Source organism: Momordica charantia (assembly GCF_013281855.1).
Source record: "Momordica charantia cultivar OHB3-1 chromosome 11 unlocalized genomic scaffold, Mcharantia_2.0 BLBB01000011.1, whole genome shotgun sequence".
NCBI classification, from domain to species: Eukaryota; Viridiplantae; Streptophyta; class Magnoliopsida; order Cucurbitales; family Cucurbitaceae; genus Momordica; species Momordica charantia.
Genome location: NW_028275159.1, coordinates 7,935,623 through 7,953,937, shown reverse-complemented (window position 1 = coordinate 7,953,937; position 18,315 = coordinate 7,935,623). Strand labels below are relative to the sequence as shown.

The following is an 18,315-nucleotide window of genomic DNA, read 5'->3' as shown; positions in this document are numbered from 1 at the left end:
AAGAAACCAAAGCTTGATATTTGATTGGGCAGAAGGGTAAACTAGAAAAACAAAGCAAAAAGAAGAAGAAAAAAAGGGTTGCTTCTTAGCTGGCATGCAAAAGGGTTTTGTGAATACTTATCTACTAAAACTTTGTATTACTTTTTTGAGGCATAGACTTTTTTATTTACTGTTTTTTTTAATATCTTAACGACGACTTAAATCTCAAATGATTTATCTGGCAGAGATCTCGGATCATGTTTTATGTTTTCAGATTTACTAAATCAAATGAATTCAATTAATATTTATTTGACAGGTGTTTTCGAAAACTGTTTTCGGATTTGTAATCTAAATAGTGGAAATTGTGAAAACAACCTCTTTCTTTCTTTTCTTTTATTTTTGTGAAAACTAAAACGTGTAAAATATAATATATTATAAATTATATAATATTATAAAATAATAATTCTAACAAAATTTATAACATTTATGTCAATAAATTGATTAATAATTAAACTAGATATATAGTTGGTATCAAAACGACTTACCAATATATTACAAAACATTATTGAATTTGTTTCTTTTTAAATTGAGATTCAATTTTCAAATTTGCTACTAAACACATATTTGAAAACAAAGAATACAACTCCGTTTCCATTGAATCCATTGTTTTTATATTTATGTTTTTAGATCACTAACGCACCCTAAATTTATTTATCAATGATATTTATAGAAAATTTGTATTACTTATTGAAGCATAGGCTGTTTTAACTTATTTTTTTAAGCTTGTCGACAATAATGAATGAAGATTCGAACTTCTAATATGTTGATCAAAACTATATACCTTAACTAATTGAACTATGTTCATCGCAACGTAACTTTTTTCTTAACAAGTAAGTCTGTAAAGCAAAGCTGTTCCAATATTATTCTCCCCTTCCCCAAGATAAGTGTGATGTGTCAACCCCCCATTTTGAGCCCCTTTATTTTTTGTGTGTGGTTTTCAATGGCCAAATAATTGGAGCAACTTAGCCCTCTTTTTTCTTTTCTATATAAGTGTTGTGTGATGCATATAATTGTGTTTGTTGCCTCTTTTCTCTTATAATTGTGACAACAACCTCTCTTGTACTTTATACAAAACAAGCCTTAAGAACTCCACTAAATTATCTCCATAGCTTTTTTCCAATTTGTCATTGGCTTATCCACTTGGTGTACCGCTCAAAATTACCTACCAATATAGTTGATTTAATGGTTGGATATATACTTACTAAAAATTATTTACCGTACTTTATCTTACTTTCGTTTTCTCTCTCAATCTTTACTTAATACGAGATAATAGTGACGCCAACATGAACATAACTCAATGATTAATGCATCTGACTTTTCTTCATAGAAAGGTCAAAATTTAATCTTCTATCTTTATTGTAAAAAAAGAGGGATAATAATGACTTTGCAATTTCGTTTTTTTTTAATAGTAAAAGAAGGGGATGATTCTTCCCATATAAATTGACAAAAGCTAATTAACTAGAAAAACATCATTGACCCTTCGATTAAAATGAGTTGAGAATTTTGTATTATAAAAATTGAAAGGATAAGAAGGCACGTCAATCAATAATTTTGAACCAACTCCTTCTTAGTTAAAAAAATCGTTGAATGAAATGGATAAAGTGTGATTTTTAATTATTTGTTATATGTCTTCACCAATTGAACTTGGATTTGACACGGTTAATCTATTTTATAGGTTAATAAAGATTAAATTAATATTAACTTTTTAAAATTTTAGTTACGTTCACCATATTAAATCATCTTTTTCTTACCCATTCTTTGTATTTCTTAGGCCAACTATATATATATATTATAAGAATTAATATGAGCTATTTAAAATTTTTGTTGGCCATTAAATTTTTTTTGGTCTCTCTTTGTATTTGACAATGCTGATTAGATTGATATAAACACCACTTATTTTTATGATTTTGTTGGGTGGTAATTTTCAACCCTTTCTTTAGTTTCCCAACTAAAATCTATTGAAAATTGTCATCTAATTAATACAGCTCTCGTTGTTGCACACTTTTATGTTTTGAAAATTCCCAAATTTGTATTTAACAGATTATTTTCTTGAAAGAACAAACCTTTCTACCCATTTTTTCTTCAAAAACAATATCTACATGATAATGATGTATAACCAGAAAAAATAGATTCTTTCAATAATGTCAATGAGTCATGATGTGATCAAGAAATTTACTTTCTTCCTATTTAACTCTTGACAAAATAAAAGGACATGGGTCCGATTTAATTTCTAAGGTACTTGAACCATTCCACGGGATAGAGAACAAAGTTAAGGTGTGGATCCCCTTATTCTAGTCCTGCATTTTGCTCTTATGATGACTAAGAAACAAGTGTTTAAGCTCAACCAGCCATCGGATTCCGATTCAATGTAGGAACACCTTTTTTTATGATCTAGGAGTAGTCCAAACTCCAAGGGCACAGAGAGGACTTCTGGTAGGATTCATCTATTCCTTCCCGTATTCAAATATTTAATGTTATGTTAAGTTATATATTTGGTGTATGTGAAAAAAAATTATATATATATAGACTTTGAATTATACCCATATTTAGTCCTTGCCAGTATAGCATTGATGAATGAAATATGACATGAAACTTTATTTTTAGAATTCAAATGTGGTAAAATTTAGAGAGACCGTTTGAACGAGTAGACAAATAATTTGGTTAAACTAATTAAGAAATTACTTTCCATCCTATTCCGCTAAAGAGATGTTCAATGGTGAGTAAAAATCTCTAACTTTTAAAGAAATTTACTAACGTGTTAAATGATGAACAAAAAGATTTAAAAAGGTTTTCTTTAGGAGTTGGATATAAGTCGACATGTCGTTGCAATGCAATGGGATGGAAGGTGATGATGTCATGATGATATCATCAAAAGAGAATCCACTGGGATTACTTTGGGAAAGAGTGGACACGTGTCGCGACCCCAATAATTTGGGGTGGTTTGACCGGCGAATCACGTGCTGAGTGGACGTGCGGCGGTCAAACTCCCGACCGCCTATGTGGCCGGCAAGTGGCAACCATAATCCCCAAATACTTAATCCTTGTAAATTAAAAATTATATATTATAATCAAATTAAATTAAAAAAAATTAGCACAACAAATTAGAACCGATGAAGAAAGAGGTGGGAGAAATTGTGGGGTGAGGGCGGGTGCACCCACACACAGGTAGGCTCGCACCTAGTGGAATGCTTTGAACTTGTTCTAGAAAGAGAGAGATAAATTATTATCCACAATGCAATATTGACGACTATTAGTCATTCAAGATGGTGGTTCTTTTGGGTCTACCAATTTTGGTCGAATGTTCATTTGAGCTTGTTGAGTTCCGATGTCATATTAATATTATTGAATTCTATCTCAAAATCAATTGACTATGAAAGAAGTAACTGATGTATTTTATGAACTTTATTAAGTCTCTCGATTGATGTGAGATCCCTAACAACATCTAATGATTATTAGGGGTATACGTTTGGAATATGCATCCAACAATTATAATGTAGTTGTCTCATTCTACAACGACTCGACTAAATTTAGACTTTAATTGTGCAACCATAATTTGAGTTTAGTAGGATTTATTTATTATTATTATTATTATGCAAATGTTGAATATATTATAAGGAAAAAGATGAGTGCCGTATCTTGAGATCAAGAGGCCTGACAATAAAAGTGTAGTAGAAACACAAACAAGATCGACTCCAACAAAACAATAACGAAAACAAATATAAATATTAGAGCTAGAACATAAAAGCAATTCAGGCGTGAAAATAAATCTGAAGCAAACTCTATCAAAAGTTTAAATTCAAGAATGAACATTATCCTTCAAAGTGATAGTACAAGTATAAACATTATTATGAACAAGAGGTAAACTCAAAATTTCGATTATAGATACCACCATAAATTTTAGAATTATGTTCGTTTTATATCGTTGTAATTAAATTTCGAATATGCATCCAATAGTTGAACATGGCTTGCTCGTTAGAGGGTTGGGTTTTGGAGTTGGTAATGCGTGGGGGTAGAGACAGCAATGCAAATTATCTTTGAACGTTGACTTGGGACAGTTTGAGTTGGGATTAGAATAATATTATTTATTTGGTTTGATTTAGTTATTAAATTATTATATAAAAAAACTCAAAGTGGGAAAAATTTTATTACAAAAAGTAATGCACAACAAATCCTAATTAAATTTACTTCTACACTGTCTCCCATTAACCACACACTACCCATATTTTCTTCATTGACTCAATTTCTAAATTGGCTAACCATTTCCACAAGTGGAGAGATTGAGGGAAGGGAAGATAAATCTTCCATTATATAATATTTAAAATCGATAGTTACTACTACGTCATTATACATCATGTCGATTTGAGCATAGTCTAACTAGTGGAGATATATATTACGGATAGGTCGGAGATTCGAATCTCCATCCTTCCATGTTGGACTAAAAAATTCAATAAATATATCACATTAACATTTCGTGAATAGTGTTAATGATGGTAAAGAGCAGAAAAATATCTAAAATTTAATAACATACTTGAAACGTTTGTAGAAAAAGTTAAATAGATACAATATTGAAATTCAAAGACTTGAATTTGTAAATGTTTAACTATTCTCAATCTTTATTGTCTTTAGCTAGCTTTTGGGTTTATTTTTTTGTTTTTTTTTTCTTTTTATGATACATAAGAGCAATCTAATTCTTAGGCTAAACAAAATAAATGAAGTTTTCCAATATGTGAATAAGATACTTTTTGACCATTTTAAAAGATACAATTAAAAAAATTATATATTGTTTGTAATTTTTTGAAGAGATAAAAAAAATTTGTGGTCCCTCTCCAATTTTGATGTTATCAATTCAAGATGTATGGGATCAATAAAGGAAGAATCGAAACCAAATCGTTAAGGAAGGATCCTGCCTCAATGTGTAAAGAGTTGGGAGACTCTATTTATTAATTTGTAACTTGAATTCATTAAACAAAAGATTAGCCAATTTTGACTGTCTTTAGAAAATATGTTTATGTAGGTTTTGAGTATAAACAAATGCCTAATCACATGCAAATTTACATTTTCTTCAGAGGGTTCCAATTTCTCTGTGTTTTGGTTATAAAATGGCCTTCTACTTCTATGCACACACTTTTAACAGCTTTAAAATTTTAACCAACACTACCAATTTATTTTTTTTTTTTTTAAGAAACACTTTTAGTCCACTAAATACACTTTAAAAGGCATGTCATACACTAAATATATATAATTCAATCATTAATCAATGAAGCATATAGCATGGTTCTAAAATTTTTGGATCAAATTCTCACCCAAAAAAAAAAGCATGATATTAAAAAGTCGTATGGTATAGGTTAAAATACTAGTTTAGTCCTTAAACTCTAAGTTTTTATTCATTTTTGGTCTCTGTACTTTTATAAAGTTATCATTTTGGTCCTCCCATTTTATTTTTAATCTTATTTTTTTCTATCATAATTTCAACACAACATTACAATCAATATAAGTTTTAAAATACAAATATTAATTTATACTAAAGAGTTTCTATTATGTGTAAAATTTGTGTTAAAATTTTGCAAATATAACTAAAATGATCACTTTTTAAAAGTACAATGACCAAAATTAACGTTTTCAAAGTATATGTATTAGAATGAACCAAAGTTAAAAATATAGAGACCAAAATAAACATTTTCAAAACTAAAGTGGGTATAGCTTAACGGTAATTGAAATATATCTCCAACCAAGAGGTTGTGAGTTCGATCACCCATCCCCACATGTTGTACTAAAAAAATGAACATTTTTAAAATATATGGACTAAAATGAACCAATATTGAAAGCACATAAACCAAAATAGTATTTTAACCTATTTTAATTTTGTAACATATCCAACTCACTACCATCCTACTTAAAAATAGTCAACAGCTTAAACTCGAGGCTAAAACACAACACAACCCGATAACGAAAGGAGGATTACAATTTTCGAAACATCACCAGGAGATCTAACACAATCTTTATAACAAAGCCAGAGATCTACTTAACCTATAATTTATATATACAAAATGTTGAACTTAGCCTAATATGAATGGTAATTATTATTTCCATAGACAGTTTGATTCACAGCTCCCCACTTGGAAAGGGGCACAAAATTATGGGTTCACACAGCCATTTTCTCCAGTTTATAGAGACACTGCAGGGCCATAGGAATTGAAGGCGTAGCTTCCAATTCATGGCAGATTCGAGGCTCTCTCACAGCTTTTTCTGACCTGCTAATTCAATGCAACTTTCATTATTATTATCCAATGCAAAAGCAAGAAAACAAAACAGACTAATGACCTTAAACAATCATGTTCAAAGCAGAAACACAAAACAAAATTGAAGCATATGGTGAAATTCAGCTATATCTCTTCCCAGGTGTTGTGTTCCTGATCCTCCTTTATAAGCCACTGCCAAGTTTCACATGTAAAAATACTGTTGCTTTCTGAATACACATGATGAGGTTAAATAAATTTCAGACATCATAATATCACAAAACAAATCCTGTAGAAGAGAAAAAAATAAAAATAAAAATAAAAAACGTAAAAGTAGAAGGCTAAATATATATATCATTCTTTCATCTCATCCTCGATGTTCTCAAAAGTTTCAATTTCTCATCCTACATATGTTTAAAAAAATTTAAATCATATCCTTAATAATGATTATGGAGTAGCTAATGGTATGTAATGTGATATTTAAAAAATATTGTTTTTATGAGTAAATGGTAATCAAAATATTAAACATCTATTTCACTCTACTTGAACCTGATTTAAAGTCAAATTAAACTAACCTCTTTATGAATTAAGAATCAAATTTTATCTCACCTAATAAGAAGTAAGAAGATCCATCCGATATCACATGACGCTTCAAATATTTGTACCATCATTCCGTCCATTCAATTCTAATAATATTGTTAAGTTGGAAGTTTTTTTAAACATTAAAGACTAGAAAATAAAAAATGGTATATAATTTAAGAACCAAAGCATATATTTAATCAGCAAATAACAATGGTGGTGGTTGCTCTATTTGTTATTTCAATTAAAATTAGATTATTCGACCCACATTTAATCACACAACAAAATCCGAATAACATAAAGGGAAAAAAACAAAAAGGAATCTTAAAATTCTTTCGGTGCTATGCAATGAATTCAGACTTAGTATGCTGAGTAAAGAAATGTTCGTCTCAATCGCAACCAAATGAACAGAAATTTAAAGTGGTTAAACATAACAATTTTAAACGTGGATATAGATAGAAATGTCGAGATTATATTTTATAGATTTTTTATGATGCTATGAAAATGTCGATTCATCCCTTGTCAAATGTAGATGCAATTATGAATGTAGATGTAATTATGAAAATATCTAGATAGAAAATTGTCGACGGAAATTTAGAAGAACTAAAAAATAAATAAATAAACAAAGCAAAAAAAATAAGTATAAAGGCTTATCACATACTTGATTAATTTCTGCAATGCTTTCCAATCTCTCTCCATTTCCACGGAGCTAATTTGCCCTCATATCGACACGTAGTTCATTCCATGCATGTTTTTCCCCGACAACAGGATCGTCATCAGCATCATTACAAATGAAAATGATGGCCGGCCTCCCCTTGATAAGAAAATGAAACAGTGTCACAAAATTTCTGCAGAAAGTAAATTCCCCTTTATGGGTGGAAATCAGATGGTGAAAGCAAATATATAAACTAATAGAAACATCTGTCTTCCTCCATGAAAATTAAAATGTTACAAGTTGGGATAAGGTGCTCTATGTTAAACTTTTTTTTCCCTTTCCGCCATTCCTCCTATATAAAAAATTGGAAACAAAAAAGTTTTGAATGCTTCACTGTGTGCCTATCATGTCGGATTTGGAACACCACATTTTGTGCGAATGCACAGTCCCCTTCCAAAAGTACCCCTAAAGATTTATGATTGACATTAAATCTTTTCAATCATGGGGTTATCCACGCGTCTGTGCTGGGGAATAACGAAACATAAGCTTCCAGATATTGTCAAGAATGGGATTACACATTTTTATGATAGGATAACTTGATATTCAATGCTGAACATCCAAATCATCAAGCACTAATTTGCACCACAAGGACCGTTTTAGCCAGAATGAAAAAGTCGAGCTTAGGCATTATTATATTAAACTTCAGGTAAACTAGAATACATTTAATAGGACCAAATTGTTGTCACATCAGACTACAATATAAGAAGAGTGAAAAACATGATAGAATATTAGAGTTAAAAGCTTATTTCAAATCAAATTGCTTTAAATAAAAAGCATAATATGATGTAGTTAAGAACTGGGTTCTAGCTGGACTCAGCTTCTTGTTCATCCAACAAATGGAGTCATTAATCAAACATCTTATCTCTAACTTTACAGGATATCGTTACTTCTAAGCACTACATCTTATTTTAAGTGAGGTTCGGATTAGATGTGTCTACGGAACATTTTGCCAATATTATGACATTGTTTCTTACATAAGAAAATGGAAGCCAGATCTATAATGATGACTCCATTGACCAAACGGAAGACCAACTATTAAGGAACACTTCCTGATTAGGTAAGAAAAAGACCATTAGCAAGTTATTGCCCCTGATTCGTAATATTTACATAAGAATTAAAAAAGACAGGAAAGGAAAAAAAGGAAAATACAGCCAATGGGTTTCTGCGATTGAGGACACAAATCACATGTTATCACCAATAATATGAGTTTTTGAGTTTCTGTTGGTCGGCTACTTTTGAAGGCCACGATTAGATAACACTTTGTGGCGAGGCATATAACATGCATTTTGATTATGGTGTAGCATGTAGCAAAGGATAAACATTAATTTAAAAAGGAAATACCTGACATGATGGACCAAAAAGAGATTTAAAAATCATGAAGATGACAACAAAGGGTTTTGTGATTCCAAAGCAACGATTTTCCATCACTAAGCTTAGTGCTTGGAATTAATATAATATTTGTTTCTGGTTCCTACAAAAGAAAATTCAAAGCATCGAAGTGATTAGACCATGAAGTTTATGTCCAATACTAAAGAGAAATATGGCTTCTTAGGTTTTAACCTTTCAGCCCATCGCTTCGTGTCGCTTGATAGGATAGCCAGTGGGTCCTTACAGCATGAACACCTGCTTGACCACAAGTACGCAAGAAAAGTATCTCTTTTAGAACATGATAAAAATCTAATATAGAACAAGGGGCATATTAAAGCTTCCTTTTTTGTGAGTTTCTGTCTCTCTCTCTCTCCCTCTTTCAACTTTTCACATTTCTTTTCTGAGAAAATGGAGTGACCAGTGGATAGGGATTTATATGACATACAGAGGGGGTAATGGTGGGGAACATATTCATGCAGCAGTTGAAAAAATATGTACACAAGAAAATATGCTGGAAAACAGTGTTTCTCTGTGCTGATACAGTATTACCAGTATGCCTGGAAGTGTTATAGAACATGGAGATATAAGCATGTTTTTTCTTCCAATGTAATGTGTTTGACCAATAAATATTTGAAACCGTGCACGGTTGGTGAGGTGTTGCAAACAGACATGGGGTATGAGAGAGAATGTTGGCCCCATTTCAAATGCATCTAAAAAGAGAGGAAAGTGGTGTGTCATGTCTCTACTGTCAACCCCCATAAAAGAATGAAAAAGGGTTGCATAATTATGTCTTCCTAAGCATACTACTTTTGGCCCCCCCACTCCCTCCTCTCTCCCTAATTTATCTCATGAAGATGTGGATGTACCTAAGCACAACTTAGAAATGACCCCACACCGCTCTTTCTTTGGTGAAGTGAGTCGTCCATACGTTCATCTGATGGAAGGTAAGGATTACAAGTACCTAGACAGGAATTTTTAACGTGTGCAAAAACCACTACTAGAATGTCAAAGAACTGATAATAGCATTGAATGTTAAATCCTTTCAAAGGCTGCATCATCCAATTAAAGTTAACATAATAAAAGCAGAAGAAAAATGTACAACAGACCTTTACTTTCCTCCTGCATGGATTGTCTCGCGCACTTGGTCTTGTGAGAATCTCATTAAAATTTAATGTAATTTAAGGCAGTAAAAACTGATATTCAAATCACAGTGGTAAAGATAAATATTCATATAATACTAGAAGCCGCTTAAATATTAAAAAGAATTTGAAGTTCCAACATGTGCAACTTGCAACTGAAACTTCATTATAGGCAGCAAATATTGTCACTGTTCAATTCTTGCTCGGAAACAGGACATCAAATAGACTATTAGAGCATATGCAGTCTTACTCGGTGACTCTTATAAAGAAACCGAAGGGAGAACAGAAATTGAGAGATTGAAAAGAGAAATTTCTTTAATCCTCAAAGGGGACAACTTTCTAGAAAAAAAATTAGGCTGAACGATCTCAAAGTATTGGATCCGAAATTGTCATTTCATTCTAAGAATTAATTATTAAACAGAAGAACAAGGATACCAGCAGGACTACAGTTTCAGCTTGAGGGATGGGCCTTAATGCAGCCCAACATGAAACCAAAACCAGTAAGAATGGAAAACAATGCATATGAAAAAGCTTCCAGAAACTTTCCACTGGAAGCTTTTGCACTAATAGTATTTCACGTCTACATATAGAGGAAAACCTGAAGGTGAAAAAAGAAGAAAACAAATAAATGAAAGAAATAAGAGAAATGCAAAGCCAATAACAAAACTTACACAATTGCTTTTACTTGAATGTCTCTCATTTGCCATCCCATGCGCAACCAATGTTAAAGATAGAATTTAAACTTCATATTTCTTTCTCCAGGAAAAGACTCACGGATGAACAATAAAAATTCAAGTCGTCTTACTCAATCCCTGCAGCATCTCCATTTTCAGCTGCATGGAGGCATGTTAGGCCAGATAAAAAGACAAGGTTTATTCAAGCCTGTTTATATGATTTGATTCCCCAGAGAAGCCAATATCGCAGGCCTGCACAATCAACTTGAACCACTGAAGAGATGTAAGCTTCTTTGCATCCATGCTGATATTAGACTTCGGGTGAGACGCTGAGATCACATTCCTTTAACGCCTATTGTACAATCTAGCTTGACAGAAGTGTAGGCGAGGTTGAAATATAACTTCTACTTGACCAGAGCAAATGATAATCCAATGCAAATGCATGAAGATTTTAAAATAAGGTGGAGTACAGAAAATTAACAGGAAAAAAAATTGAAGCATGCTCTTCTATGTACAGAAAAGATCAAAAAATAATTCAAACTACTAAGCGAGTTTATGTAAAGGGACAAATGTACTATATGCAGTACAGGAACCGATAAGACATGGCAACAATATGTGCAATTTTCTAAGTAATCCCTTCACACATACGTGCTATTATAAACTTGTTGAATGGGAATTTCAAGTCAGACTGCTAAATAGGAACGAAATAAATATCTTTATCTTTAGATAGAATTACAAGTGATATGACATAAAAATGTAAACATCAATCTTGAAATGATGGAACACTGATATGGGATTTAAGATAAGGTAGTCTGGAGAAACTTCTACCATTTTTCGGTGCAATAGCTTTCAAGAAGTCCAAAAAGAACACAGCTTCATCATATGAAATGAAAAAACATGAAAAGAAAATGAAATAGACAGCAGCATACTTTTAGGCAGATATAAGGACACCGAAAGGACTGACTACAAATTAACTGGGGAAAGGGATTGGATAGCATTGATCAGGTCAGAAGAGATGACACAATTTCAAGTCTTAAAAAAATTTGATCAAATAATTTTGGTCGATAGTCTAATAGAAAGATCAGAAACGGTGCACTTGTCCAATAACTAAAAATTGAGATGTAAGAGGATAAAAAGGGGGTAAGCAAAGCAAAAAGAAAACAGTTACGAGGAAGAACCTTCAACTTCTACACAAACTAGCAATACAAGAGAACAATAACTACAGCTTGGACATTTCTACCCCAAAATAACAAATCCTGACTCTAGTCCAACCATCTCAATGTTATCAAACTCGTCTTCAAACATTATTTCATCTCTTCCCAATTACAATACCGAAAAAACAACAGCAGCACAAGTAGGGTCAATAGTTAAATTGCTGGAGCATATGACGACCTCTAAGGAATTGAAGTGACTAGCTAGAAATTAAAATAGATTTCCTCAGTTTCCTCAACCCCACAAGAAGCATAAATTCATTATAGAAGTTCCTTTGACAGTTGAGACTAATCGAGTGACAATTTGCAGTCACCTTAATTATCAATTTATTTCGTTAAGAAAGCTCAAGGAAATTTACCTCGTTCTCATTGCAATCGCAACAGGCTTGTTATTATAGAGTTCAAGACTTGGATTAAACACAATTACAATTACAAAAGAGAGAACAATTCAGAAGAATCCAAAACATTGACAAAGATTAGGTACAATATCTGAAAAGTAGGAACTTATCTAGCCTCCAAGACGGTAGTAGTTAATTCATTAGTAGTAGAAGATTCATTCCTGCTCAAAAGAGAGTCTACTTTAAATGAATCCCTTTCCATATAAAATTCCGGTTGTTTCGGTTGCGTTAAGGCACTCTCACTACTTAGCATTAGGACCACATTGGACATGATGGGTCTATCCTCAGGATGTTGTTGCAAGCATAAAAGGCTAATATGGATGCATCGCAGTACTTCAGATAGAGCATACGAGTCTCCAATGGATGGGTCGATCAATTCTAGTGGCCTTCCTTCTTTCCATAGCTTCCACGCCTAAACATGGAAAACTATACCATTTAGTTGAGGATTATGGTTTATAATGAATGAGTCTGAGGTATGTATTCTTACATGTCCAATAAGGTTTAGAGTATGGTCCGAGCAATAAAATCCTCTATTTTTCTGTCCACTTATAATCTCCAACAATAGAATGCCAAAACTAAATACGTCCGACTTTATAGAAAATTGTCCATCGATTGCATACTCTGGTGCCATATACCCACTGTAATGTAAGACACACCATAAAAGGTGTAGAACAAAAAACTCATGGATCAACAAAATTTGAGGTTTTGTGGAGGTGAATGAGAAATTCTAGAGAAACTTACTATGTTCCAACCACTCTCCTAGTATTTCCTTCAGTTTGATCTCCACCAAAAGTTCTAGCCATTCCAAAATCTGAGATTTTTGGGTTCATATCAATATCAAGCAAGACATTGCTGGGTTTCAGATCTCTGTGTATAATCCTTAATCTAGAATCTTGATGAAGATAAAGAATCCCCCTAGCTATTCCGCATATGATATTGAATCGCTTCGACCAATCTAAAAGATTCCTTCCAGCAGAATCTGACCAATAACATAATGAGCCAAAGTTAGTTAAAAAGAAAATTATCAAAGACTGAAGTAACAGAGTCTTTCACATATTCAAACCAAATATGAAGGAGTCCAAGCTCTTATTAGGCATGTATTCATAAATCAGCATTCTTTCTTTCTCATGGATGCAGCAACCCAAAAGTTTTACTAGATTCCGATGCTGAAGTTTGGCAATAAGTATTACTTCATTCTTGAACTCATTGGCCCCTTGTTTTGAATAGCTGGAAAGCCTCTTTACAGCAATTTCTTGTCCATCTGTGAGTCTACCCTGAAAGTTCATTTTCAAAGTTTCAATCAATTGCATTATATTAAAATCATCCTTTTCAAAAGAATAACACTTAGCTACTTGCTAGTCAACAGTCTCATGCTGACCACCACTGTATTTTTTACCAATATAAGAGTGGAATGCAAAAAGGGAAAGATATGTGAGATTTTTTTTTTCTTTTTTTTTTTTAAGTTAAATAGTTATCAAATTTCCTACTAATCAATCAATAGTGAAGTATTATTCTTTTCAAAATATTTTCTTTAGTACACAAAATGTTACCCGAAATACTGCACCAAAGCCACCTTCTCCGAGCTTGTTACAGTTTGAAAAATTGTCTGTGGCATTTGATATTGCTGAAAGGTCAAATAATGGGAGATCCAAGTCTTCCTCTTGCCCTTCTAATTCCTTACCTGTTCCCAATTTTATTATGATTTCTCAGAGTAAATTAAAGCAAAAATGATTTAATCAGATTTATATAGTTCTATGATCTATTTCTTCTTGGTTGAAGCTTCACATTCTACAATGGGAGCTAAAATCATCAAACTAGAACAAGGACATACAAACAAATAATCATGAATCTATTCCTCGAGCAATCTAGGACACTTGAAATTTAAAACATGCAAGCTTTCAGGGAACAGCCCCCATTCTTGTTCAGCGACCTCATGATATAATTATGCATAAAAATTTCCAATCAAAACGATGGAAAAAAAAATGTTGTTTCTAAATGTTATAACTTCCTAGAAGCATTTTGTCTGCTTCTCACAACTCAGACTAGATTTCTTATAAGAAACCAGAAGCTCTTTGCCCATCTCATCCCACAAATCATTACTGTCCATCATGTTGATCTTTACTCCCCGAATTAGAAATTACAGTTTGATTAACACTTCCAATCCTGTAAGTTATCAGTAGTAGGAGCTGGAAAAATTCCTAACAGAAAGCTTCGTAATCATAAAAAAAATGAAGACAATTCGGGTGCAAATCTTACCTTCAAGGCTTTTCCTGCTTCTAATAATGTAAAATCCAACCAAAAGCAAGCCGGCAATTATAAGGACTGCAGCTGAAACTATAATGCCAATGACAACCGAACTCGCCTCCTTTTTGTCTTCATTTTAATATTTAATAAAAAACAAAAAAAACAAACAAACACTTGAAACAGAGCTAGGAAGGAAAACTATAAAAATTGACTGCTGCAAAGAAATTATAGCAGAGAATAAGGTTCATACCCAACTCAGAAGCGAGTACTCGAACATACAAGTCTTGTCCACCTTTTAGAACCACTTTAATATCAATAAGATCACCAAGCCAAATGGCACAACCACTACCTGATTCTCTGATATCTGTATTGGCAAACGCCATACAAGAACAATTTCTCAAGCATTTTTCCCTGCATTCACTTAAACTCATGCTTTCATTAACCCAGGACAATCTGGTGTCAGGTAGTTTCAGTCCCGGGAACTTTGCAAAGCCAACTTTATCCGAGCAATTCAGAGGCTTATTTCTGACACACCCTTCTGTATAATCCATGAGATTCCATTTCTCCAGGACCCTTGGCCGAAACCCTTTTAGACATTGACAAGAAGGCATATCCTCAATGTTACAGCTCCCATAGGCACCACAAACGTTGTATGTGTCGCAGTAATCCCTCGGCATCGTGGCGTATACCTTCCAGTTTTTCTCAGCTTCTGACCACAATATGGCCTCTCTCCTGAACATTGATTGGTTCAACACCATTCTTCCAATCAGAGAGTTGTTAATCAGCTGGTAGCTGAAGTAAAGCTCATTTTTATTATTCACATAGTGGTATACCAAAATTGGGAGACCAGAGTTAGATTTGGAGCTATACCGAATCCCATTCCAAGGTCCAGTTCTCATGAACTCTTGGGTACCATTCCACATGGCAGGTTCTGGGTAGCTATGATTCTCCATTTCCATGTTCAAGGTTCCAGGAGATGGATCGTCTGAGTTTTTCCAAGCTGATAATCTTCTGTTTATGCCGTTCTTAAAATCCCATCCTAGCTTCATTCCTGGCAACAATGTATCAGTTGGATAATCGAAGCTTTGCCACAAAAACTCCCTTGAGTTCCCGTCTTTCAGGACTAAATTTCCATTGTCCAAGAGCTGTAGCCTGGGATTTCCCACTTGCTTTAACGACTTCGTTGACCAAACAATGGTACTGTTCTGGGTGAGAACAATATAATTGGCTGTGGTATTTATTCTCAAAATACCAGAAGAATTGTTGAGCGGGTTTTCTCTGTTGGCGACCCATACAACAGTGGAAATTGGGATGATTTTGTACCAAATTCCCAAGTAACGGTTCTTGGAATTTCCGGGACTGAAGAAACCCAGCTCAAAAAATCCTTTTTCAGAGACCAAGGTGTTGCCATCACTGAGGTTTTGAGAAGCTGTTAAGAAATCAACAGCCACAGAGATATTGAAAGAAGAATATAAAAATACAGTCGTAACAATAGACATCAGAGGAAAATTTGCCATTCTGCATTGGGTTCCGTTTGGTTTGCCAACAACTTGACTGGTTGTCTGATCATTTGGACCCTGCTAGCTCCAACGCATTCTTTTCTTAGGTTCATGATGAACATTTGTTAGGTGTAAAATTAAATTTCACAATTAATGATAGGGGACCCATGATTGACAATTTCAACTGCTGCAAGTCTTTATGGTTCCAACATGTGCAGCCTGCGACTGAAACTTCATTATAGGTAGCAAATTTAACCACTAAATTATTACTCAGAAGCAGTAAATCAAATAAACTATTAGCGAATATGCAATCTTACTCAATAACTTTTATAAACTAAACCCAAGGAAGAAGAGAAAATAGGAGATTGAAAATAAATAAATTCTTTAATCCTCAGAAGACAAATATTTCCTATAAAATAATTAGGCTGCACCATCTCAAAACATTGAATCCAAATTTGTTATTTCATTTTAAGAAATAATTACTAAACAAGAACAATGATACCAGGAGGGGACTAAAGTTTCTGCTTTCATGAGTGATGGCTAGGAACCAGACTATCCTTTCATTCAAAGAGAAAAAGAATAAGGCAAATTATACGCATTATATCGTGGCTTTAATACCTATACTAATCACATCAATCAGTGGGGCTCGAGTTCATCTAAACTCAAATTTTGAGAGAGAGACGGAAGAACAAAATTCACCGGGCTTCAAAAACATCACTGCTCTATGTTACACAGAACATTTATAAGATTGAAATCCTTTGACAAAGGTCTATGTCCCTCGGCTGGATCTTTCTATATACCGAAGTACGTGGCAAGGTAAACCTTACACTAACAAGCTTCGTACATTAAGACAAAAAAAGTAACATGAGGCAAAATCCAAAGTTTAGAAGTCTTACCAACAACAGCAGCTAGAGTTTTAAACAACAGCAACTGCAGTGTTGGGGTATAACATAATTCAGCCACTTGGTCCTCTGTAACTCCCAAAATCCGGACGCTTGTGACACGAATTCTTCCTGCAGGGCGCAGGAAAGAGCAACCGAGCTGCAACATCGTTTCACATCATCTTTTCTACCCTCGAAACATATAAAAAGCATACCATCTTTCGATTCCTGACGCGGCATTCCATAAGCAGGTGTGATCCATGCAGGAAGAACCAAGGAGACAATATAAAATACATAAACTCAAAAATGAGAAGCAGTGTAATCAGCATTGTGCAACCATTGTTTCATCGCCGCAAAACACTTTAAATCGAACTACTGCTAAAACTGCATAAATCAAACATCAGCCAGAAGAATCGAGGTTCATAGACTGAATTTGCAGAAATTCGTCATCAAACACTTCACAGTCCCTAGAACTATTTGACTATATGTAGCAGAAACTAAAATAAACGATTCAATAAAAGTAACTAATAAATCAGTACAGCGACAACTCAATCCAAAAGAAATAAGACAAATCATTAGGCACTTCACCTGAGCTTTAGGAAAAGACGGAGATAGCAATGTGAAATCAAAGCGAATAAAAGCTGAAGCACTAACTGTTTGTCATCGCTGATAACTTAGCAATGAGAACCAGGTGAGGTAATGACCAACGATTATTGCTCGCAGTCGGATGCCTAACTGAGACTGCCGCCATTGTTAGAAAGGACTCATCCAGAAACTAGGCCTTCCACTTCTCGTCCCACAATCAGTGCGTCCTGGATTGGAAATCGGGACGTTCAGGTTCAAATTGGTGAGAACGGAGTAATTTGAGCCTCTACGGGCATGATTTTGGTTTGCGGAGTCGTCGTGGTGGTCGTCGCCGGCAGCCGCTGAGAATGAATCCTCGAGAATTTCCATTCGAAAAGCTTAATCATGAAAACTGCTGCTCTGTTTCTTGTTTTTCTTCTTTATTTCATTCTTTCTATCTTTTTTTTTACGTCCGACGATGTAGCAATTTGGAATGCTCCTCTGTACGCCGGCGAAGAGAGCAGGGAGGACAACGTGGAAAGTACATTTTTAGTTCGAATCGAGTCGTTAAACCAATGTTATATAACTTATATTATAAATTTAGTCCTAATTTTCAATTATTATACAAATTTTGTCTAATAGCACACTTTTAATTTTTAATACTTTTTAAAATTTCCAGAATTATTAAACACGTTGGAATTTTATTAGACATAAAATACAAAATTCATTTTTTTTCCACTTATAACGCGGGATGAATTGGTATGGTTC

The 18,315-nt window shown here is 33.6% G+C and overlaps 1 protein-coding gene across 7 annotated transcripts; it reads right to left on the bottom strand.

Annotated features, from left to right (window-relative positions):
* Positions 1 to 5,842: 5,842 nt before the first annotated feature.
* LOC111010408 (receptor-like serine/threonine-protein kinase SD1-6) lies at positions 5,843 to 18,031 on the bottom strand. Of its 7 annotated transcripts, XM_022283802.2 has the most exons (11): positions 16,999 to 18,013; positions 14,854 to 16,327; positions 14,616 to 14,732; positions 13,910 to 14,040; positions 13,423 to 13,633; positions 13,101 to 13,338; positions 12,847 to 12,997; positions 9,804 to 12,771; positions 9,130 to 9,192; positions 7,516 to 9,040; positions 5,843 to 6,470 (listed from the first exon to the last, which is right to left on the bottom strand). In XM_022283802.2, the coding sequence occupies exons 2-8, from the start codon at positions 16,118 to 16,120 to the stop codon at positions 12,466 to 12,468; spliced, it is 2,421 nt and encodes an 806-aa protein (XP_022139494.1). In that variant the 5' UTR covers positions 16,121 to 16,327; positions 16,999 to 18,013; the 3' UTR covers positions 5,843 to 6,470; positions 7,516 to 9,040; positions 9,130 to 9,192; positions 9,804 to 12,465. The 7 variants fall into 7 exon arrangements, with proteins under 7 accessions (XP_022139494.1, XP_087975669.1, XP_087975667.1 ...); XM_088119543.1 differs by lacking the exons at positions 13,423 to 13,633; positions 13,910 to 14,040; positions 14,616 to 14,732; positions 14,854 to 16,327; positions 16,999 to 18,013 and having other exon boundaries at positions 9,804 to 9,871; positions 10,512 to 12,771; positions 13,101 to 13,354; XM_088119541.1 differs by lacking the exons at positions 13,423 to 13,633; positions 13,910 to 14,040; positions 14,616 to 14,732; positions 14,854 to 16,327; positions 16,999 to 18,013 and having other exon boundaries at positions 9,804 to 10,674; positions 10,748 to 12,771; positions 13,101 to 13,354.
* Between the last annotated feature and the right edge of the window lie 284 nt (positions 18,032 to 18,315).

Coding starts and splice junctions, on each gene's coding strand:
- LOC111010408 (XM_022283802.2), bottom strand. CDS start 16,120: ATGGCAAATTTTCCTCTGATGTCTATTGTTACGACTGTATTTTTATAT. Junction 13,634..13,909: donor GCTTTGGTGCAGTATTTCGG/GTAACATTTTGT, acceptor ATGAACTTTCAG/GGTAGACTCACAGATGGACA. Junction 12,772..12,846: donor CTCTAAACCTTATTGGACAT/GTAAGAATACAT, acceptor TTCCATGTTTAG/GCGTGGAAGCTATGGAAAGA.